General features: G+C 40.3%; 2 protein-coding genes across 3 annotated transcripts in view; both read right to left on the reverse strand.

The window, feature by feature from the left end:
* LOC138981557 (kyphoscoliosis peptidase-like) overlaps positions 1–24772 on the reverse strand; it is a 176546-nt gene that overhangs the window by 35771 nt on the left and 116003 nt on the right. The window lies entirely within an intron of this gene.
* Positions 1850–24084, reverse strand: LOC138981555 (glycerol-3-phosphate acyltransferase 3-like). 2 transcript variants are annotated; one of them, XM_070354510.1, is made up of 15 exons: positions 23813–24084; positions 21194–21305; positions 20470–20594; positions 19832–19874; positions 19387–19441; positions 15484–15549; positions 14733–14807; positions 13910–13999; positions 9981–10071; positions 9374–9489; positions 9015–9070; positions 5665–5750; positions 4888–5016; positions 3711–3790; positions 1850–2923 (listed from the first exon to the last, which is right to left on the reverse strand). In XM_070354510.1, the coding sequence occupies exons 1-15, from the start codon at positions 23966–23968 to the stop codon at positions 2836–2838; spliced, it is 1368 nt and encodes a 455-aa protein (XP_070210611.1). In that variant the 5' UTR covers positions 23969–24084; the 3' UTR covers positions 1850–2835. The 2 variants fall into 2 exon arrangements, with proteins under 2 accessions (XP_070210611.1, XP_070210610.1); XM_070354509.1 differs by having other exon boundaries at positions 21185–21305; positions 23813–24080.

Raw genomic sequence — 24772 nt, forward strand, 5'->3', positions numbered from 1 at the left:
TGCAAAAATATTATTTCACCCATTTTCATACCCCCAACTCAAACATTTATTCCTGTGTCATTTTATTCAAACTGTCTATGCCATTAAAGGCTCGCAGCATCTTCGCTATCTGGCACATTTTTTTTTCAGATCATCATTTACACCGTCAAAATAAGGATACCCTTGACGTGACAAAGAGATGTGACAAAAACTTCGGGTACCTTTTAAAAAGCCGACAACAATTCCTAAGGCACAACTGGGTCACTGTTGTATACAAAGAGAAAGTCAACTTGATTATCCATCCAGAACAGGTTGTTTTATTTTGCCATCTTGCATATTTCTAGTGTTGTGCAATTGTACCTACTGATGTATATGTGTCGATCTCACGGATGAGATGTTTATGTGTCAAATTTGAGGGATACCCAAGTCAACTAAAATCCATGTATTTTAGCAATGACCAAGTGGGTTGCGTTGAAACTTTCAGGAATGTGTGTCTACACACGAGGCGTAGTTCAACCGTTTGAGTACACTTTCAAATCTTCACGAAATAATATTTTAAAAACTGCCAAAGGTTTGTTGACTTACATCCCACATATTTTTGACTTCGCATGTATATATGACAGATGGTTGTTTCAAGTACTGCCAAAGTTTCTTTTGAGTATAGACACTTGCCGGAATGTGCTAGTTGTGTAAACAAATGAGAACAAACAACGTTTTCGAAATACAGCGATTATGAATTTTAGTTGACTTTTGAGTTGATACATTAAATTTTTATCAGTTTTATTTTGGGGGTACCCTTATTTGGGCGGCAGTCAAATAACCCATGTAAAGGCCACCTTTTATCTTAAAAGTGTTTCAGTTAGCCAAGTTGAGTGCCCTCAATAGCATAAATTGAATACAACAGCAAAGGAATTAATGTTTTCGTTTTGGTATGAAAATTGGTGCAATATATTTATTTTTGCACAGTTTAGGTAATCCACAAATTCTTCAACCCTGCCACCCACACCGTCCAATCATTCTCTGCACCAACAATACATGTATTGTTTTGTTTAAACATGTTTTTGTGTTAGTTTCTATTGCAAGAGAATGTCTTGTGGCATCAAAAATGCCTAAATACCCTTTTCATTTGCGGCCATTTTGAAAATTGTTAAAAAACTACTGATTTCTTAATTTTTTTCACGGTGGCTCTGTATCAGGTTTTGTTAAGCAAAAGCAAATGTCCATTTACGCCAAATTTGCTGTTAATCACATGAAGTGAAATATGCCTAACATACCCAACCGTTTACACTGGCGGCCATTTTGAAAAATTGTTTAAAAACTACCTATTTTTTAATTTTTCGCGGTGGCTCTGTATCAGGTTTTGTTAAGCACATAAAACTCTTCATGTTTGCTAAATTTGGTGTTTGTTGCATGATTTGAATGATTTTGCAACATACGAGCCCCACTATAAAGTTTTACGGACGGACGGGGGGGACGGACGACTCGGGTGAGTACATAGACTCACTTTTGCTTCGCATGTGAGTCAAAAATGCCCACTCTACAGATAATGGCCAGGCCGTTGAATTTAGGTATGTATTCAAGTAGAAGGGTGCTCTTTACCCCATGTAAAAGCCTGGAGATATCTGTGGTGGCCGAAAGGGGTTATACAAGAAGGAAAGTGCCTTCAGGCATGGTCACTTTCAAATACAAGTTCCGTTTACTACTTGTATCAAGTTTTTGAATAACAAACTAGTTTGGAAGTTAGAATTAAGAGGAATAGACATCTTTGTATATTGCCTTGGAAAGGACTAGCATTTCACGACCAAAAAAAAGCAATCTTCAAGGAATTCTGGACAAGACAATTTGACCAAACAAAAACACAACACGGTAATAATGAGCACTGAACAAAATTGTATGAACACAAGTTATAGGTACAGTGTAAACATAAAATCATAAGTAAAACGTTTGGTTCAATTTGTGTAGAAGTGACAAAACTGAACATATCTCTGTGACCATCATTGTACAATTCTCTCTCTTCTCATATACTGACACACTTTCTTCTCAACTGACCATAAGCAGTGTTATTTAACAACAATGAAGATGGTTTTAAATATGGGTATGTCCACTTTACAACAGCAGTCGATTATGTACAGAAAACAAAACCCACCCCACAATGGATGAGGGGCCAACCTTGCCATCCTCTTTCAAGCACCTTTCAATGTATATCTCGACAACATGATATCGAGCCCTCGATGCTACGCAGTCTTCTGCACTTAATGTATTGATAGTCTAAGCACCAAAGAATGAACTGACCATGACAGTACCATAGTGAAAACGATTCCTCTCCAGCACAATGCCCTTTCACAGATTGAGTATACCAGACAACAAGCTTCAGGTTTTGGAATGAATAGAAAGAAAACATCAACATGGTAAAAGCTACTGACATCCCAAAATGCGCAAGATATAAGGTCAGACTTCTGTTTAATCCAAGCTCTAGCAGTCATTAGAAGCATGGTACATTGTGTACATCATTACCGACACTCTAAAAATTTCAAAGTCCAAGCATGAGATCAAGATGCATTAGGTATAGATCCACGGTATTTTTCACTTTAAGCAAAGCGCACAGTGCTCAGCTTTTACACGAAAATCTCTCTCAACTTTTATTTGGGCAATACCAGCAGCTGGGACTCTAAATGATTGTAAATTTCTCAATGTGTTACCAAAAGAAAGAAGGGGAAAAAAAGACACCTGAACGGCAAGACAAAAAAGTCATTCAAGCAGGAGAGAAAAACACAGCAGAGAGTGATGAGACTGCCACAGCAGAGGTTGAGGTTTGGGGTGTAATGTGCATGGAAGAAGCTGAACACCTGAGACCCACTAGTCCACCTTGAGCATGTTGCTGTACTGCTCCTGTGGTTTCTGTTTCCACGATTCCTTGGCCTGCGTCCTCTTCAGCTGTCCATCCCTGTCAAACAGTCAATGTATTTTCATGTTCTGGTTTTACAATGGCGGCAACACATCTCAAGTAAACCAGGTGTCAAAAATACACTGTGAGTTTGTTTGTTCGTTCATGGGCTGAAACTCCCACGGCTTTTGCGTGTATGACCGTTTTTACCCCGCCATTTAGGCAGCCATACGCCGCTTTCGGAGGAAGCATGGTGGATATTTTTGTGTTTCTATAACCCACCGAACTCTGACATGGATTACAGGATCTTTTTCGTGCGTACTTGGTCTTGTGCTTGCGTGTGCACACGGGGGTGTTCGGACACCGAGGAGAGTCGGCACACAAAGTTGACTCTGAGAAATAAATCTCTCGCCGAACGTGGGGACGAACTCTCGCTGACAGCGGCCAACTGGATACAAATCCAGCACGCTACCGACTGAGCTACATCCCCGCCCTACACTGTGAGTTATATGCAGTGATGCAAAGTCGGTAACTTTGCTTTCAATGGCATTTTATTAACACAATGATGCGATCATAGTTATGCAATTTATACAATGATATGATCTTATGCACAGAAATGATCTAAAGAACGCAAGAACAATGCACTTGATAAACAGATGGGTTTTTTACTCGGTTACACAAGGGCTGAACAGAGCACTGGCATGTACGTGACACCAGAACTTTCAACCAAGCCTGCATGGTGACACAGTGCATATGTTGCATGCTCCTTGTCGGTTCCTGTACAACTGCAGGTTCAACACTCCCCTATGTTTGCATGACAACTTTTGGTAAATGAAAATACACTTACCAGTCTAAGTCCACCAGTCCACCTTGCTTTGCTATCTCTCTCTTCACTCGGTTAGCAAACTGAACAGCATCCTCATTTTCCTGCAAACAAAATTAATCCCTTTCATAAACAATACATTTTAAAAACAAGAAGGGCAAAGCCCATACGACTCACATGCTTTACACATTTTTCCTACCAAAATACATGTGACCTTGACCCAAGGTCAAGGTCATCCAAGGTCATGCAACACAAAGCTGTTAATTCAAGACATAGGAAGTACAATGGTGCTTATTGGCTCTTTCTACCATGAGATATGGTCACTTTTAGTGGTTCACTACCTTATTTTGGTCACATTTCATAAGGGTCAAAGTGACCTTGACCTTGATCATATGTGACCAAATGTGTCTCATGATGAAAGCATAACATGTGCCCCACATAATTTTTAAGTTTGAAACAGTTATCTTCCATAGTTCAGGGTCAAGGTCACTTCAAAATATGTATACAATCCAACTTTGAAGAGCTCCTGTGACCTTGACCTTGAAGCAAAGTAAACCAAACTGGTATCAAAAGATGGGGCTTACTTTGCCCTATATATCATATATAGGTGAGGTATTGAATCTCAAAAACTTCAGAGAAAATGGGAAAAATATGAAAAATAGCTGTTTTTTAGGCAACATTTATGGCCCCTGCGACCTTGACCTTGAAGCAAGGTCAAGATGCTATGTATGTTTTTTGGGGCCTTGTCATCATACACCATCTTGCCAAATTTGGTACTGATAGACTGAATAGTGTCCAAGAAATATCCAACGTTAAAGTTTTCCGGACGGACGTCCGGACGGACGGACGTCTCGGGTGAGTACATAGACTCACTTTTGCTTCGCATGTGAGTCAAAAAGGGGGTAGGAGGGGGAGGGGGAGGGGGGCGGTATGTGTAAGACAGTTTTAGCTGATGATCTCATAAAAACAAAGACAAACCAAATAACCAATCCCCCCCTTGTAAATACAACAATGACATAGTATATACATGAAGTGCTGATTGTATCGCTTGTCTCCCATATTCAATCGCTTGTCTCCCATATTCAATCATAACTGTGCAATGCTCTACATCTTTAGAACGTCCATTTCTGCTTGTTATCGTTCAACATGTCTTTGTGCAACGATTGTATCCAAAGAAAGCAAATAAACTAGGTTTTGTCACCTGTCTTTGCATGGGAGGCAGGTACCAGATATCACACACCAGGGCCCAGCTGGTCATGATGTTGAAGAGATGGGTCACCATGCCGTGTTTGCTGCTGTCCCAGAATGCGTCACCAAACCGCATGTCATACTGCCAAGACACACAAGTAACAACAATGACACTTTTTGAAACTGAGGTAATTTTGTTCACGTCACAGTCAAATAAAATTCACAAGGAGAATGTATTTTCCATGAACTATGCATGTGCAAGCATTTGACTGCAAAATGTCTTCACAGCCCTGTTTATGGATTTTAAAAATTAGAACAAGAAAAATGTCTAGTCCTTTAAAATGTCTCCAGAGGCTTCTATTTATTTGAGATGAAACTATAGGCACAAAGAGACCCATGCTGGTACTTGTCATGAATAAAAATCCCATGAGACACTCAGAAGTGTCCTTTCATCACAAGTGTCTTTTTTTGATAGGAATATGTAAAGTACATGCAATACACAAACAACCTTCATTTAGTGATACTGCTGTACCTCCAATGTGAGGCCCCTCTAATGAGAAGACATCTCTGCATAAAGGACATCTTTTGTCTGATAACTCCATCAACCTGTCATGACAGGACACCTGCAATTTCAGGCTTTTGACTGGTCCGTAAGGTGTCCTTACATCACAAGTATTTCTGTATTTTCTGGCAGAGTCCTAACATTACTGGCAACTGTACAGCTGGATCAAAGTTGTGCCCATGTACATAAGTATTGGTCAGTTTGACTTTGCACCTGTCCAGTACCTACCTTGATGGCTACAGGGTATATCGTTGTGGACACCTCAAAGCTGCCCTTCTTGAACATCATGACTGATGTATTGTTGATACATGTTCCTAACAACAGGAAAATTAAGGATAACTTACATGGACAACTGTGTTGACTGTGAACAAAATGCTAAGAGTATACTTTAAATAATTGGACAATTTATTTAAAAATGCAAGACTCCTTCTTAAACACAAACACACCCACACATATGCACACCCACACTTAAAGCCATATGTACTCGATGACTATACACGCTAATTGCTTTACCAACAGCTGGAGACAGACTAAATTAAGTTCCCTGCAAAATATTGTGGTCTAGGACCCCTTAAATGTTGAGATATTTGAATTTTCATTTTGATCTGGATCGTCCTATTTACAGATTTGGCAACACATGTAACGTTGATGCAAGGGAGAGAACACAGCGGCTTTGTTGACATCCTCACTTTTTCAGAGGCTAGAACAAGCTGTAATGCATGTATTATGGTCCGCGCATGGTGACGTATCGTCATTATATGGTCTTATGGTGCGTTTGACATCGATTGTGGGCAAACTACACTTTGTAAACACGGGAGTGCGTTCGTATGCCTTTAACACTATTGTGACTAGCACTGCCACGGCGTTTACGTCCTGCCTGCCCAAGCTTGCCACCAAGAAACTCCCCAAAAATCAGTAACTGTAAAGAAATCTGTCTAGCAAGCTTGAATTAAGTCCAATCACCACCAAATTTTGTGTACTAATTCAAAAATGGATGCCCAGTTCAGTCGTGCTATTTATAAGTTTGTCACGCGATTTGTTTTAGCAAAGGGGGGTGAAAGGGGGGTGAAAGGGGGATAATTTGTGTTTTTTAACGTTTTTTTGTGTGTGTTTTATTTTCTACTGCTTTTTTTAAAAGTTATTTTTTAACAGAAAGTATTATAAATAATGTTATAACCAAACAAGGTGTAAAACCTATGAATTAGCTGAAATATTGTTAACATTGTACACAGAAATAAGGAGACAGTACAAAGAAAAAAACAAGCAAATCACGCATTCACTCACAGCATCCTGACTCAAATGAAAAACAAGAAGAGCAAACGCTCGATCGAGTCACTTTCGCAGTTCTGAATATTATATGAGGCATCAGATGGACAGGAAGAAATTGCTATTCACAACACAATACAGATGTAAATAATTTGATGTAAAGAATAATCCTATAAAGTTTGAATCAAATCCGATGAATAGTTTCAGAGATATGATATTTCAATTTTTTTCCTTCAAGACATACCTGTGACCTTGAAAAAGGTCAAAGGTCACCAAAGCAGACGTCAAAGTGTAGAGGTCACTGGGAGTCACGTTCACATAAAATTTGAGCCCGGTCACTTTTATAGTTTCCGAGAAAAGCCCAACGTTAAGTTGTGTGTTGCCGAACAGAAAAGGCTAGTTATCTCCCTTGTTTTTCTGATAACGTTCGTAAAAGGCTACAGATGTAAATACTTTGATGTAAAGAATAATCCTACAAAGTTTCAATCACATCCGATGAACTTTGTCAAAGATATAAAATGTCTAATTTTTCCTTTGACGCTGACCTGTGACCTTGAAAAAGGTCAAAGGTCAACGAAACCATCGTTAAAGTGTAGAGGTCATTGGAGGTTACGACTAAACAAAATATGAGCCGGATCGCTTTGATAGTTTCCGAGAAAAGTCCAACGTTAAGGTGGTGTCTACGGACGGCCGGCCGGCCGGACGGCCGGCCGGACAGACTAACACTGACCGATTACATAGAGTCACTTTTTCTCAAGTGACTCAAAAACTGTAGATCTAACACTCACCAAATGATGTCTAGGTAATCCATATTGAATATAAGTCACATTTTCACAACAAAGTACCAACTGTACACCTATGAACAATTCCAAAAGGATTTGAAGGCTCCAGCCATCCATTGTTATCAGTGCTGCCACGCCCCCATAGCTCCTGCACGATTCCGAGATACATGTTCGTCTAGCAGTATCACCGCCAACCACGTGTAGTTTGCCGACTCGTACTAGCAACAACGGGACTGTTTCTTCCTCACTTTCACTGCTTGTATCGCTTTCGTGAGGCGAAAACGATACGTCCGAATCATGCTCTACGGGATCCTCTAGGTCCAACATCCGGAGAATCTCCTCCCGAGACAAGGCTCGCCTTTGATTCATTTTTTTTCCTCAAAAACGCACACAAATCAGGCGGATTTGCAAATGGCAGAAGGGGACGCCAAGTGTATCAAGGGAAACAACTCAATTTATTTGCAAGCTTCAAAAACCGGGAAGCAATCACGAGTCGTGTACCCTCTATGGCTGGTACTAAAAAATGCGCTTCCCGTCCATGGGCGTGTCAGCGCTGGTACTGATTTATCAGTGTCCCGTCGCGAAAGTGTTAATACCAACAGAACAAACAAAAGATTTGTCATTTGAATTTAACCATCCATGCCAATGTGTACAAGTGTATGAACGTCCTCTATCCGATTGCAAAGCAGTGACTAACAAGAAGGGCAAAGCCCATACGACTCACATGCTTTACACATTTTTCCTACCAAAATACATGTGACCTTGACCCAAGGTCAAGGTCATCCAAGGTCATGCAACACAAAGCTGTTAATTCAAGACATAGGAAGTACAATGGTGCTTATTGGCTCTTTCTACCATGAGATATGGTCACTTTTAGTGGTTCACTACCTTATTTTGGTCACATTTCATAAGGGTCAAAGTGACCTTGACCTTGATCATATGTGACCAAATGTGTCTCATGATGAAAGCATAACATGTGCCCCACATAATTTTTAAGTTTGAAACAGTTATCTTCCATAGTTCAGGGTCAAGGTCACTTCAAAATATGTATACAATCCAACTTTGAAGAGCTCCTGTGACCTTGACCTTGAAGCAAGGTAAACCAAACTGGTATCAAAAGATGGGGCTTACTTTGCCCTATATATCATATATAGGTGAGGTATTGAATCTCAAAAACTTCAGAGAAAATGTGAAAAATGTGAAAAATAGCTGTTTTTTAGGCAACATTTATGGCCCCTGCGACCTTGACCTTGAAGCAAGGTCAAGATGCTATGTATGTTTTTTGGGGCCTTGTCATCATACACCATCTTGCCAAATTTGGTACTGATAGACTGAATAGTGTCCAAGAAATATCCAACGTTAAAGTTTTCCGGACGGACGGACGTCCGGACGGACGGACGACTCGGGTGAGTACATAGACTCACTTTTGCTACGCATGTGAGTCAAAAAGGTGTTCATGCTCTTGAACATGTATGCGAGGATAAATCATTGAATATATGTTTCTGCCTCAGCAATGTGTATGTCACTTACCCTCTGGGAAGATGAGGATGGGTAGCTTGTCCAAGTCATTAACATGCTCCTTTAACCTGTTGAAACACACAAATTATTACGGTATGAACAGTCTGCAGCCCTTCTGGGTTTTTTCATCCAATCACTTTAACTAAATATAGGGTTATGTCCACGAAAGAGAATGCAATTACGTCATACATTTTTATGCAGCATGGCTTTGCTGTTATTGTTGTTTTTGCAACAATGACTATATGATTTGATAGTTAAACTGAGCCAGCTGTTGATGTGAGCTACCTGAACCCAAAACCTCACATTTAGCAAAACCTTACATCCAACCCAATGCCTCAAATAAGTGATAATGAACACATGAGTGCTCTTACCTTTGGGCGACAAGATGTCTGTCCTTGACCTCTGACCTCTCAAAAAAGACGTGAGAGGTAGCACGGCCCAAAGCTCGCTGCAGCAGTCCCAACAGACCTCCATGTGCTTGACCCACCTGAAAAACACACACAAGGTCTCTCCATTCAAGGGGTTATTCTACCACCTGTACAAAATTTACAAAATCTCCCCATTCAAGGGTTTATTCTACCACCTAAAAAACACACACAAAATCTCTCCATGCAAGGATTTATTCTATCTTGGTAGTAATCCTTTACTTCTCTGCTCCTGTTGTCAATGACTTTTTACAATAATATTCAACACTGCATCAGCCTCAAACCCCTTGCTTGATCCTCACCTAAAATGATTGTGACAATAAATTGAAAGAATGTATTTACATATGGACACGAAAAAAAGGCGCGTTTCTGTTCTGTATCTTAGTTTTTAGGAGAATAATTTGTCTCAAATGAAGAAATCTCAAATCAAAAGTCAAGAAGCAAAATCAACATTCTATGCAACAGCAGTCTTTTTTCACTGACAACTTGGATTCTCACAGCTGAATTGCAAGCAAGACCTGACAAGCACAAAATGTTTTTGGACTGAACTGACCAGAGCATAGCAGTTATCACAGGACAGCATGAAGACATCAATGGGGGAGGTGTGGTTAGCAACACATATTCCGTTCTTGACTCTGTTCTCCCTGCAATCATTTCCACACACCTTATACTACCCTTGTTTCGGTTTTATACAAGATGATAACATATTTACGTTCATTGATGCACACTAAATAAATCTATCATGAAGTAACAAACATTCAAGGATATACCACTTTATATTATTATTATTATTATTGTGATCATTTTTATGCGCCTAATCTAGATATAGCCCTAGGCGCTTACATATTAATTTCTGCCGTTTGAAATGGAATTTTTTTACAGACAGACACTGAGACAGACAAACAAACATTTTTTACACACAATATATCGTCCTTGTCCGATTGAAACCTCGTAAATCGATTTTGAGCGTTTCGAGAAAAACACAAAAAACGTCTTTAAAAAATAACTTGTCATCAAAATAAGCCAATTTTTTCTGCACATGATCTACGAACACAAACAAATTACTGTGTGTAATTAAATAGTGTTGGTCACAATTAAAACGCACAATATTCAACAAAATTGCAAGATACGAGTTTTTCTTTTTTAAAACCCGACCAAACTTGAAGACTTACAAGGTTTTATAACATAGCCAAAGAACAAAAAAGACAAAAACAATGTTTTATACGCAGTAAACACACAATCGTTCTTTTGTCACAATGTTCATTTGTTTTTTGATTGTACAAACCGATGTATAATCATTCTTGTGTAAAATGTCCTTGCAGTCTCCTTGCAACCTTGTCAATTAACACACAAACAAAACCAAGTGTAAACTGAAGCTTATCAGTACATAACATTCTTTGCTTGCAGGAAAGCGTAAACATCCATACAGGAGCCTTTTTGTATGCACAGAAAACAGAGTATTCCTTGAAAACAATGAGATATCTTAGTTTCAGTGCAATTGTCATCTAAATGTCCTTGAACAGCTAGTAGTATGCAGGATGACCACTCATGAGAATGCAGAGCTTAACGATCATAGGGTAGACCATGTGTATTGGTATGAATCTACTGGAAAAACCTCCTTGACATGCTGAAGATGCTGCCACTTTTTCTGTCTTTGATGGTCAGCCGTACTCAGTAGAGCTGGGGGATGATATTGGGCTCACCATGTGCTCTTCTTCTTCTTTGTGAAAAAGGCCACCACTCCTCAGAATAGATGAGCTTGTAGCGACAAGTACCGTCAGGCAGGTACTTCGGACTGCGAATATCCACCAATTATGGATCCCCAGAAGTGTCTGAGATCAAGAAAGTCCTTGAAGAATGTGTGGGCTACCTGGACAACTTTGTAAGGTTGCCTTTTTCTTGCAGAGGTGATGACTTCCACGTATTCGGCAGGCCAGATTATCTGCCTTCTCCTTAGTTTGTTTTTGATAGCTGGGTGTACAGAGTCTACTTTCATCCAGGTATGACCTTTCTCAGGAAACTTTTGGAAAACGACTTTTCCTTGACTGACTGCAAAGTAAAGATGGGCGTTTCCCAAGACTATTAAACTGCGGTTCTGGCACCCACAGCCGTCATAGTAAATAATGATTGCCTTGGTTGTTTCGCCAACTGTTGCTTTTGACTTATCTTTTTTGACTCATCCTAAAAGTAGCAAGTAACCTCTGTGTCACTCAAGTTGTACAATGTGAAGACAGTAGTGGCAGCACAGCTTGGCCTTGAAGTATTTGTCATTTGCTTATATACATAGGGCCAACAAGTCGACCTGCAGATACATGGTGAAAACTTGGACATCACCAATCTCTTTAGCAACCCTCTTGTCAATGTTCTGTTATTTGCAAGCTTCGTCTTTGCGTTGAATGTGCACCTGGTACACATGCTATGGGATGTTTCCGTACTTGGATTCACAGCAAACGTTGCATTCATAGTTTTTGGGGTTGGTGAATCACAATGTTTGGTTTGCTTCACTACTTCCATTACTCCTGGAAGATAGTGATTTTGTTTCCAAGCGAAATCTGCACCATCAATTGACTCCTGCTCGCTCATGCGGAGCTTGCACCAGACAGAGCAAACATGACTCCTAATGCAAACAAGTCGAGCAGATACAGTTTTTGTCATTCTTTACAGTTGTTGGGTCAATGCAGTCCACATGAAACTGACCATGATAATGGACACAGTACACTCACGAAACACAATCAGAGTCCATACGAACAGTAATGTCATCTATGATAAGTTCCGTTTCGAAATTCCATGGTATAGAACTTTTATTCAGGCACACACAGCACATCAACCTAAGATCTTCAAGCGAAGAGAATTGGCTTTCAGGTGTGAAGGACCCACTGCCAGACATGACGGACTGCATTCAGACACTATAACACAACTTCAGTACGTGACATATGCATACCTGTACATCTTCAGCTAACAAATAAGATCAGAAGTTCAGGACTGAACTGTTACATAGTTAGGAGATATTTCAGAATACTTTAACTGCTTAATCTCTCTTTGTAGTTATGCTTTTGTACTTAGCAAAGGAAAATACCAACAAAAAAATCATTTGAACAATAACTGATGTCGTAGAGTGTCATTTTACTACACAATACGTAATGTGGGCACTTCTAGCTTCATTAATGACTCTAATATTTAATTTTATCTAAACTCTGAACGTACGGACATGTTACCGTAACCTCGTATCTAACGGAAACAGTTCATTTACCGCCGTGTTTAGATATTAGAAAACTTGTAAGTCGACATACGAGGTTTGCATCGGCCAAAACTGAAAAACACACGAACAAAAAAAAGCTCGTAACTCAAGTTACGTGTAATTTTGGTTCGCGGTTTTGCCAAAATGATATACGAGGTATTTTTATACCCATTTTTAACTGACTTCCAGCGATCTTAGGCTTTCACCACAATAACCAAAAAATAGAGAAAAAATCGTAGATTATATTGATGTAAAAAAGTAGATTTCGCAAAAAATCGAGTTACGAGGTTTTAATCGGACAAGGACGATATATTGCATTCACATCGGCCAGTAAAGCTCAGTAGCCTATTAGGCGAGCATTCACCTTTCACGGCCTTTATTCCAAGTCAAACGGGTATTTGGTGGACATTTTTATCTATGCCTATACAATTTTGCCAGGAAAGACCCTTTTGTCAATTGTGGGATCTTTAACGTGCACACCCCAATGTAGTGTACATATCTATGTCATTTTATTTTACAAGTATGTGTAATGCTAACACACAAAAACAATGTTTACATAGTCTACTAAAAATGCAAGTTGTTCGATAACCCACAATGCCATGCTTAAGCAGTAGTTGAAAGATGTGTCCGATATCCAACTTACTTCATGTAACATACCTGTAGTAAACTGTTTATGCGTATGCATGTGTACAGTTTATATAACAAACTGAGCAGAACTTTTTTTCTCTTTATTTGGTGTTTAACGTCGTTTTCAACCACGAAGGGTTATATCGCGACGGGGAAAGATGGGATAGAGCCACTTGTCAATTGTTTCTTGTTCACAAAAGCACTAATCAAAAATTTGCTCCAGGGGCTTGCAACGTAGTACAATATATTACCTTACTGGGAGAATGCAAGTTTCCAGTACAAAGGACTTAACATTTCTTACATACTGCTTGACTAAAATCTTTACAAAAATTGACTATATTCTATACAAGAAACACTTAACAAGGGTAAAAGGAGAAACGTAAACAAAATCCGTTAGTCGCCTCTTACGACATGCTGGGGAGCATCGGGTAAATTCTTCCCCCTAACCCGCGGGGGGCAACTGAGCAGAACATTTGATTTTGTTTCACTTTGAAACAAACAAACAAATAGCTACTCAACAAGAAATAATACAATAGTAAAACACACACACCTGAAAATGAAGACAAAAAGCATCACTAAAAAGAACAAACTAAAGTAAAGTTGGACACACTACGTACTGGTTGTGAAAAGTGATGACAGCGGAACAGGCCCGGGCCATGATACGAAAACTCATCAAGCTGACTCGACTGTACATGGACCTCTTCAGCCTGCAAAAAAAAAGCAGTTATATTTGTGCCTAATTCTATCAAGTTCCAATATTATTGGTACAAATTATTCTACCAAATTCTCATTTTCTCGGGCTGAGAATCTAAAAATCTATACCAGTAAAATGATAAGTCTCTGTAAAATGTTCTTACTTTTTCAAATACTTTCTTGACATGAAACTCCCTTTAGGACCTGCCAAAAGCTTAGCAAGAGACACCTGTTTTGCATAAAAAGAGCAAAGTCACACCATCACCACAGTCTACCCCATTCTTGACCTCTAACAACAGTCCACAAAGCTCTACAGTAAGATTAATGTTCCTTTACATTTTTTGTTATAGTCCAGTCAAGACTCAATCTTTGAAAAGCTTATAAGGTTTGTGCAACCTTCCTTTTCTTCCGAGTTTGTGGGCTGCAACTCCCATGTACACTTGTGTGCATGAGTGGAGTTTTTACATGTTTGGTCTCCCCCCACCCCCATTTTCCGGGGGATGTTTTCATGTCTCTACAACCGACCAAACTCTGACATGGATTACAGTATCTTTTTTGTGCATACTTGGTATTGTGCTTGTGTGTACACACAAAGGGGGGGATAAGGCACTAGCAGGTTTGCACATAAGTTGACCTTCGAGATCGGAAAAATCTCCACCCCTAATATGTACACAAAACACTTCTATTTCAGATAAATTAGCCAACACAACCTATATGGAAAACAAAACAAAGAACAAGGATGCTTACGGGCTTGGGGGAAAGTATCCAAGGAACGCAGTGGACACAACAAGCCATATGATAGCAACAGCCGCCAAAATCAACCTGTCCAAAAATACAAGTGTATAAGCAAACAATACTTATATGGACAGAGCTCAGACAACGACAGGCATTTTATTTACAGGCATGCCACTTTCAGAGAAAAGAAACTTAACAAGAAGAGCAAATGCTTATACGACACACCTTCATCATACCTGACGTGAACTTATTACACAAAAATGCATGCGCGCTCACAGACTCACACACACAAAACTCCTTACACTATATGCTCTGCATTAAAAAAAACTATAGCAATTGTTGTTGTTTTTATCTGTAATCGACCTTGAAATTTGACTAAGGTCCACCAGGCTTGCTACGTGTCTGGGGGTCATAAAAACCCTGAATTGTGTGAAGTGGAAAGACTTTTGCTCCACAAATGTTCAAGCAAATGATAATTTCCTTCTTTTGCCCCGAAGTCCACTACGGTGTGACCTTTATCTTAACTTTAAAAAAAAGAAATCCTGTGTCAAGTCTCATCCAAATACGCTATTTGTTGTTAAAAGTCCACGCCAATTTTTATGCAAATTACATTTCATTTACATACTTGACTCATCAAAACGGAATGAATATAACTACCAATTAAGACACAGAAGAAGAACCTGGATTAAAAGCTGCACCAGAAACAGTCACTGCTTCAGGTTTAACCTGCCCAAAAGATATTTGGAATTCTGTAAAATCTTACCGAAATGGAAAGAGAACGCAGTAGCGGACCAAGAAACCAATACACCACAAGACTGTCAGCCTGGCACTGCAAAGATAAACAAATGTAGTAAGTAATGAGACAACAATTCAAGTCAAACAACTATATATTAATGCTACATATGACAATAGACGACTTTTGGAAATAACTCAGTCGGGTTTGTATAGGTTGTGGACGAGTGAATACCCTTGCCAAAACCTCTTGACAAACATTGGACAGGTCTTCCCACCAGGCTACTTTTTGATTCGAACACCCGGCAGAGGCAGCGCACTCACTTTTATTTCATTAATTACCCTACTTGTGGTGCGTTTTCGAGCAAATCATGATGTGTGCATCTAATTTAAGGTACAGTGGATTCGACAGGTTCTTCAGGTTCGTCAAATTTGCCAGAAACTCCCCCCCAATAAACATGCCAGAACTGGGCCATTGCTGGTTTTTTGCTGGCAAGCTTGGTAAAGCTGGCCATAAAAAAAACAATACTGGGCCAATTATGGTTTGCCATCAAAGGCCCAGTTATGGCTTGCCATTACTGGCCCATCTCTGGCATTCCAGTAATATTGTCGGCCAGTAAAATTCCTTAGTTGGCCCACTGTTGGCACGCCATTGATGGCCCAGTGCTGGTTTGCCAGCATTGGGCCATCGGTGGCATTTTGCTGGTAATTATAGGTGGGTTTTTGCTGGCACACCAACACTGGGCCAATTCTGGATTATTGCTGGCAAGAAGATCTGCAACAGCACAGCGGTATGATTTCCTCTAGTGGAGTGACGTAATCTACAAACAAATGTCGAAACAGCTTGACGTCACTCGTGATGATGACGCATTGTCATAAATCTGGCCCGCAGTGGTTCTGCAGATGTCCGCTTATTTGTTTTGCATTCAAGGAATTTCCAAAGCACCTTCTTCGATTGCAGTACGCGTCCGATCTCCTCCGGATAGAAGCAAGCATGGTGAGTTTCACAAACAGTTGTGTGAGCAGATCGTCGCAACGGTGCTAGTATCTTCTTGTTCTTCTCTTCCGTTGTCGCTCTTCTTTTCACCGTTCTTCTGCTGGACGTTTGAGTCAGTTCGCAAAATATAATAGATTATAAGAAGTCGTCCTCTCTGTAAGAATGCCTCTGCGCGTGTGCCGTGTGTGAGAGAGTGTGTGTGTGTGTGTGTGTGTGTGTGTGTGTGTGTGTGTGTGTGTGTGTGTGTGTGTGTGTGTGTGTGTGTGTGTGTGTGTGTGTGTGTGTGTGTGTGTGTGTGTGTGTGTGTGTGTGTGTGTGTGTGTGTGTGTGTGTGTGTGTGTGTGTGTGTGTGTGTGTGTGTGTGTGTGTGTGTGTGTGTGTGTGTGTGTGTGTGTGTGTGTGTGTGTGTGTGTGTGTGTGTGTGTGTGTGTGTGTGTGTGTGTGTGTGTGTGTGTGTGTGTGTGTGTGTGTGTGTGTGTGTGTGTGTGTGTGTGTGTGTGTGTGTGTGTGTGTGTGTGTGTGTGTGTGTGTGTGTGTGTGTGTGTGTGTGTGTGTGTGTGTGTGTGTGTGTGTGTGTGTGTGTGTGTGTGTGTGTGTGTGTGTGTGTGTGTGTGTGTGTGTGTGTGTGTGTGTGTGTGTGTGTGTGTGTGTGTGTGTGTGTGTGTGTGTGTGTGTGTGTGTGTGTGTGTGTGTGTGTGTGTGTGTGTGTGTGTGTGTGTGTGTGTGTGTGTGTGTGTGTGTGTGTGTGTGTGTGTGTGTGTGTGTGTGTGTGTGTGTGTGTGTGTGTGTGTGTGTGTGTGTGTGTGTGTGTGTGTGTGTGTGTGTGTGTGTGTGTGTGTGTGTGTGTGTGTGTGTGTGTGTGTGTGTGTGTGTGTGTGTGTGTGTGTGTGTGTGTGTGTGTGTGTGTGTGTGTGTGTGTGTGTGTGTGTGTGTGTGTGTGTGTGTGTGTGTGTGTGTGTGTGTGTGTGTGTGTGTGTGTGTGTGTGTGTGTGTGTGTGTGTGTGTGTGTGTGTGTGTGTGTGTGTGTGTGTGTGTGTGTGTGTGTGTGTGTGTGTGTGTGTGTGTGTGTGTGTGTGTGTGTGTGTGTGTGTGTGTGTGTGTGTGTGTGTGTGTGTGTGTGTGTGTGTGTGTGTGTGTGTGTGTGTGTGTGTGTGTGTGTGTGTGTGTGTGTGTGTGTGTGTGTGTGTGTGTGTGTGTGTGTGTGTGTGTGTGTGTGTGTGTGTGTGTGTGTGTGTGTGTGTGTGTGTGTGTGTGTGTGTGTGTGTGTGTGTGTGTGTGTGTGTGTGTGTGTGTGTGTGTGTGTGTGTGTGTGTGTGTGTGTGTGTGTGTGTGAAATGACAGAATCAAGACAATCCTACGGAAGTTTACTTGGAAGTGAACAAGAAACATTCCTGCCTTTGGTCATCATGTCTCGAGTGTGAAATTCGGAACGCGGTACAAATAAAATAAAACAGTGAGCAACTGAAAACAAAGCGTACCTTTCAGTAATGCTTCGAGAATGAGTCGTTGCTCGGAAGCTTTACATTTGTTTGTTTTTTTATCTATATTACTGTATTGTTGTTGTGCCCGCTATAACTGCGTTTGATGACGATATTCTGTCAAAACCACTGCCTTTACTTGCCAGATAAGTTACCCGACAAATGTAATTAGCATTTTAATTGCATTTTACTGATAGATTTGACAAGTATGCATATGTATTGCTAATGTACAGCTTGACGGCTTTGACCTAATCTTTATTTGCGCACGTCTTGCCGCCAGCATGGGTTGAAAAGTACATAGATGTGCTGTATTTTGTCATTATTATTACACTCACAGTAAAAATGACAAGAAAAGCATATTTATAGACTTTCAACAATCATCTATGGGCTGACAAGACTGTGCAGGTAGAGTACATGAATAAAGCCGTCATTCTACCAGAATCAGTGGTATTGGTATATTATTTTACTGTAACTTATTGGCATTTTGCTGGCAATGGTAATGGCAGAAATATGGCATTTTGCCGGGCCACAACTGGCCCGGTAATTTCAGCAGGTAAAGGGCAACGAAAAATATATGAACAAATGCAGGATTTAATATGGACCTAAAAGAACCCGGCAAAATGCTGGATAAATGCTGGATAAATGCTGGGTTTTTGATGGCAAGCCATCAATAAGCCATCAAATAAATGATGGGTTTTTGCTGGCAAAATGCTGGCAAGCCATCAAAAAGCCAGCAAATAAATGATGGGGTTTTGCTGGCAAAATGCTGACAAGCCATCAAAAAGCCATCAAATAAATGCTGGGGTTTTGCTGGCAAAATGCTGGCTTGCCAGTGATGGCCCATCAATTTGCCAATGTGCATAAGGGTAATATGCCAGCATTGGGCCGGCGGCCATCAATGGGCCTTTGATCGCAGTAGTTCTGGCAACTGGCATTGCCATCAAAAAGCCATCAATGGCCCAGTTCTGGCATGTTTATTGGGCCCTAAACGGTTGAATCAAAAGTATCCCTTTAAGCAAAACATTGTCACACACAATAGACTGGTATGCAGCCAGATTATTGTAATTTTTGTTGAAATGGAAGGCCATTCTTAGGAGATACATGTATAGATGCAATAGCATTTAGTTAATTTTGCATTGTACTTATCTCTGTTTACAGGAGAAGATATGCATCTTTAGCTTTACCTAACCTGTTTGCTGCCAGTAAATATTTGTATACAAAGCAATACCTTTAATTACGTGAATTGAAAACCTACTATGTGCCCTTGATGTACAAATTAATACACCACACAAGAACACAGTGTTTGTTTCTTGTTGTTGTTCTTCTTCTTTCTTGAACCGTTTCTTGCCCGCTAAAGCAAGTTACCCAGGACGTTAGCTCACGTCCTACAAGCAGCTAAAGGGTTAAAGGGAACGAACAAACAGTAAACTTGTACAGATTCGTAAAAGACCTTCTTTACCTTGTTAACTGATAACCTGTGTTAGTTCTTGTGAGGAGATTCCATGATGCCAATTCTGAAAACAAAAATCAGCTCATTTGTTAAAGGACTTCCAACAGCCAGTTTCAAAGAATCAAAGTACAGTTCATTAGTTTATACCAGATTTTAGCACAGCAGCATCATCTAGACAGCACACTTAAGCTGAACATAGTGCTCAACTGTCTTCAGAAGAAAACAGCTTCCACTGTAGTTCTGTCCCTGTTTTGCTTTGTTTTCATTTGTTTTTTCTTGAACTCTGAACCTGTCAGCACATTAAGATTCTGATCAGAAATTCTAGTCAGCTAGGGCTTGCTGTCGCAAATTAGCTCTAATCTCTCGCAGAGATCATCCAATCAGTAATACATTTATTACAAGACCCAACAGTGTATATATGTAGCCGCTTTAGTGACAAAAGTAAAGTACTTACCACCAGCGTTAAACCGATGTGTTACGTCATCCTCTATAATGGCCTGAAAGTAAACAAAATGCTCATATAATTTATTCAATGTGTATCATAATTAAACAATTAACTGATAAACTGTACAGAGCAACAGACTTTTGCAAAAATAACATCATATTTATAACTGGACCTCTGGAGAAAGACATGTCATATATATTTATCTTACCACTCAATGATTCCTACTCAAATGCAATGAAAGACATGCAGTCTTTATTGCTACAATTGTACATATTTCTGCATCATACTAGGTTCACAAAGCAGATAGTTTTCAGTTTATTCCAAGGTATCCGACTTCAGTCACTGACGCATTCCTTTTTTAACTGACGCATTAGTTTGATCCCTTACCCGTTGACCATCTGATAGTTTTGTCATGTATAGGAAGTCGTCTGAACTTCAGTTTTCTGACTAAATGCGAAAAATCCAGAACAGTTGAATGTGTACACAGGTTCAACTGACATATTGTCCTAGATCTTCTGTGTCTGTGAAAAAACACGTATTTTACATATGCAACACATTTCTAGTTAACCCTTTGCATGCAGATAACACCCTGATATGTCACACACACACACACACACACACACACACACACACACACAGAAACTCACCTCCATGCCACATTTTGTGAAGTAGCAGATGTCTGAAAGTTCAAAATTCTTCTTGAAAGGCTCCCATTCTGGCCGCATGAGACCTCGTGTGACAGTGAGGTAGAAATCCCTTTTGATCACATGGCCTGCACAGTACAGTAATGTTTTAATGGTTACCTATTGATATAATAATTTCTGACCAATTTATACATGGATACATATATATACACACACACATGCAGGCCTGAGAGTGAGACAAGTTGTATAAACGCATACACATACCCAAGTCCCTGATCTGAAGAAACCTTTTAACATTCATTTAGTGATCAAAAATATATATCATTTTCTAGTTAGCAAGATGAACTTAAGATCAAATGACAAATCTGCCCTTTCAATAACTATAATAGTTTTGCAGACCTTCACATAATTTCTTGCATTTGTTCCAGTGGGATCACCATGATAATTTTTCACCACACTGCACAGTGAAAACTAATAATACAGTACATGTATACCTGATCAATACCATCAGATGAATGGCAACATTAATTTACTATCAAAACATCAATTCGATCACTCTGTCATAAACAGATTTAAACTGGTCTCTTGGTTTACACTCCCTGAATAGGCAAAATAAACAAGTGTGCAACATTTAATTCTGAAGCAAACCGAACACCATCTTTGGGCTTCATAAATGAACACAGTAATAGAAAAGAAAAAAAAAGACGAGCATGCTTACTTTCCCCACCTCCATTGCCATTGCCATTTTCAGACTCAGCAGGATTTTCTTCCTGATCTTCATCTTCACTGTCTGACTCATCTTCATATGTTGTGTGCGCTGCAAGTTTGGTTCCAGCAAACTGAAAAAATATACACATTCTTTACACAGATGTGCATCATGTATGCAGATGCATGAGTAACAAATATCATTTATCATTAAATATCAATGCACTTTCTTCTGTTTAAGCATGCAATCTTGTGCAAGGTGCAGTACTGGTGCTAAACTACAGAACGCGGATCGTATCAACTGATGCAGGAAATTGATGCATCCAAAACCAAGAATTTGATGCATCATTTTCACAAAAGGATGCATCATTTTCCAAAACTGATGCATCCGATACAAAAATGATGCATCCTTTTAGAAAATGATGCATCATTTGATGCATCACTTTCGGTTTTGTATGCATGCGAAAGATCATTCATTTCCGGTCTTTCCGTAAGAAATGCCTGAGCACGGAAAAACTTGAATGACATTTTGACAAATATAAACAGATTGGTTAGATAAAACAAAAATAAACGTACAACATACCATTAAATAGGGAACAAGTCAAAGTCACAGCATTATGCATTTTAAGGCATTTTTTGTTTTGTTTGTGGTTTGTCTTTTGTGCACACGAAGTTTTGACGCCCTTGACCTTCGACTCAAACTTTCGTTTTCTGACGTTTTCTTATTGTGTAAATGTTTTGCGATCGGGATCTTACACACAAGAAGCCCTTGAATTGTAAGTGTTTTTTGAAATGCAAAGTGTATGTCTGTCTTAATGTTAACCCTCAGTTGTTGAGTGTTGACGGAACCCGAAAATTCTGATGCATCCAATTCGTGGTTTGGATGCATCAATTTCCTGCATCAGTTGATAGAAATATTTGTTTGTTTCGCTTCGTATTCCGGTTCAAATTTTGCTTTTTGCTCGGCACTTTCTGCGAAAACCCGAGAATTCTGATGCATCCAAACGATGCATCAAATTCTTGGTTTTGGATGCATCAATTTCCTGCATCAGTTGATACGATCCGCGTTCCGTACTAAACAGCAATCTCTTACACAGTCAAAGTCTTATATATATTCCAACATATAATTCTTATCCAAAAGTTGTCATTAGTTTAATCCATTTCCATTAATTGTGTAAGAGAACTGTAAGATTTGGTTTGGGATATGATAATTCGTTGTAACTTTGTAAGAAGGGTCTTTGATAAAACAGGGAGGAATGCAAGACTAAAGTTGGCGTCACACGGGCGATTCAATCGTGAGATTTATTCCCGCAATCCGATCGAAAGCCAATCACAGATCAAATTGTAGGCCATTGACCAGTCACACAATGTACGATTGACGAACGATAACTCCACGCAAGCAGGGGCAGAAGTGACGTATCACAGTGAAAACGGCAAATGCGCTGCGCAGGAACAGACGCTGTTGGGGAAGTGAGTTCTGCTAATGTTCGAACATTGCTCTACCCTTTCTGAAAAATACCTTTTAGCATTATGCCTTTGCGAGAAAGTAAGTTCCCAGACAGTTGCAACTGATGGTTCACGACCGCTGTACACACCTAAAACGTCTCCTTTATATCTGACTCTGAGTAAGAAACTGTTCTTCCAGAAAGTTTGGAATCGACAAAGAGACGCTGTCCGCCACTTTTTCAAGTCACGGCGTAGAGGCCACAACGACGCATTCTGATTGGCTCTGCGCTACGATTGCCCTACGACAGGCTCGCGGGGACAGAACAAGTTCTATCACGCAAAGCTACGACAGTACGAGGGAATCTCATGCGACAGACTCGCAGCTTTGTCGTAGCTCTTTTTTACGACTCAGTCGGCCGTCTGACTGTGCAAATCTTAATAAAATCGCAGCGTGTGACTGCACCATAAGAGCTAGAAACTGACTACCGAGACTATTATTATTAAGAGGGTTGGGTATACCAAGACAGTAGAGGTAAATAATATAGGGAATGAATGTCGCAGTGGAAATGACGTGCAGATTCTCGACTAACGGAGGATCGCAGTTGACAAGAACCAAAGAACAGTATAGAGGCATGCATGTCGCCCAAGAGGAATCGATCTGACAAGTGAGTGCACGGTAGAATATTGACACCGTAATGTCTTACTCTTAGCTTGCTGTCCCTTGCAGAATATGGTCGTCTGGGACGGGTGGGCCGTATTTGGATTTCCCCGCGGGCACATCAGCCACTAAAATTTACAATTGTCAACAATTTTCTAGCAAACTGACACATTTTACAGGGAATTGGGAGGGGGGATTTGGGTGTGAAATGGAAAACAAACATGTTTCAAGTTTTGAGGCTTCCTGACATATAGCCTTTAAATTCATGAATCAGGGCTATGAAAGTGGGCTACAGTGTACCTATCCAACCCACTTATCTTCTGATAAATCCATTGGTGATCCTGTTGTGAGACTCGGGTGTTAAATCGCCTCTTGAAACACCTGCGCCAATAATATATAATCGGTAATCGTCTTTACGACATCGTTTGATAAACTTACGTTTTCGTTTTCAAAGTCTTAAACAAAACAATAATGCAGGACACAATAAGAGACTGTCAACCACGACTTCTCCACGTGTCGTCTGCTTCAGTCACCTACCTCAAATATTCTCAGCAGCAGCGCAACATAGGTTCGCCGAATGCCCAACGATTTTCCAAAAGATGCCAGTACAATAGTCAGACACAGTATTGCAACGATTGGGAAAAACATCAATGAAACCGCCGCAATCATGAGTTGCTCTGCGCCGAGCATCATCGTGAATGTTATCCTGCACAGCTTCTAATACAGCACCACTTCATCCTTTCGGGCAGTTGTCAAACAGGCTGGAAACGAAAAAACTAGAATCTTGTTGTCTACATGTATAAAGGTCAAGGTCAAGGATGATTTACCTTTTTCGTGAATGGGTTTTTTTTAAACGCGACACACACACAAAATATATAAGCTTACCTATAAGCTTAAATCAGACTCTGTTCTGCAGCTTTGTTTGAAAGTAATGCGCTTTGCATACATTTTCATTTTCTTACTTTGCTTTCCGTTCATAGTTTTTAAATTAGTGGTGTCTTCTTAGTCTTGACTAACCCAGTACGTTTGGAGTGGAACATGCGTTTGGAAATTGTTTTGCCCTTACATTTCACGTGCACTAATCGTACCTCCATCACAGGGGCGGACGAGGGGGGGGTTTCTGGGGTTTCCGGAAACCCCCCCCCAGCCAAAAAATAAAAATATTTTTGTGTGTTTTTTTGGGTTGAGTTTCAATTTTGTGGGTATTAATCAGTGACAAAATCTGCTGCCTGGAACTGGTAATGATCATCCTCAGAATGCACCAGCTTGCACCATTTTGCATCCTTTTTTTCAAAATTTTCCGGGGGGGCATGCCCCCGGACCCCCCTAGCAAGCTAGGCGCTTCGCGCCGTCGGCTCGGCGCTTCGCGCCTTCACACCCATATCTTCACAATATACTTTTGGAAACCCCCCCCATAAAATGAACTGATCCGCCCCTGCATCAACACATTAAAGCACAAAACAAGAAAGACCTTTTTACTTCATTGAAATACTGCAT

The sequence above is a fragment of the Littorina saxatilis genome, linkage group LG12 (assembly GCF_037325665.1).
Source record: "Littorina saxatilis isolate snail1 linkage group LG12, US_GU_Lsax_2.0, whole genome shotgun sequence".
Classification (NCBI taxonomy): domain Eukaryota; kingdom Metazoa; phylum Mollusca; class Gastropoda; order Littorinimorpha; family Littorinidae; genus Littorina; species Littorina saxatilis.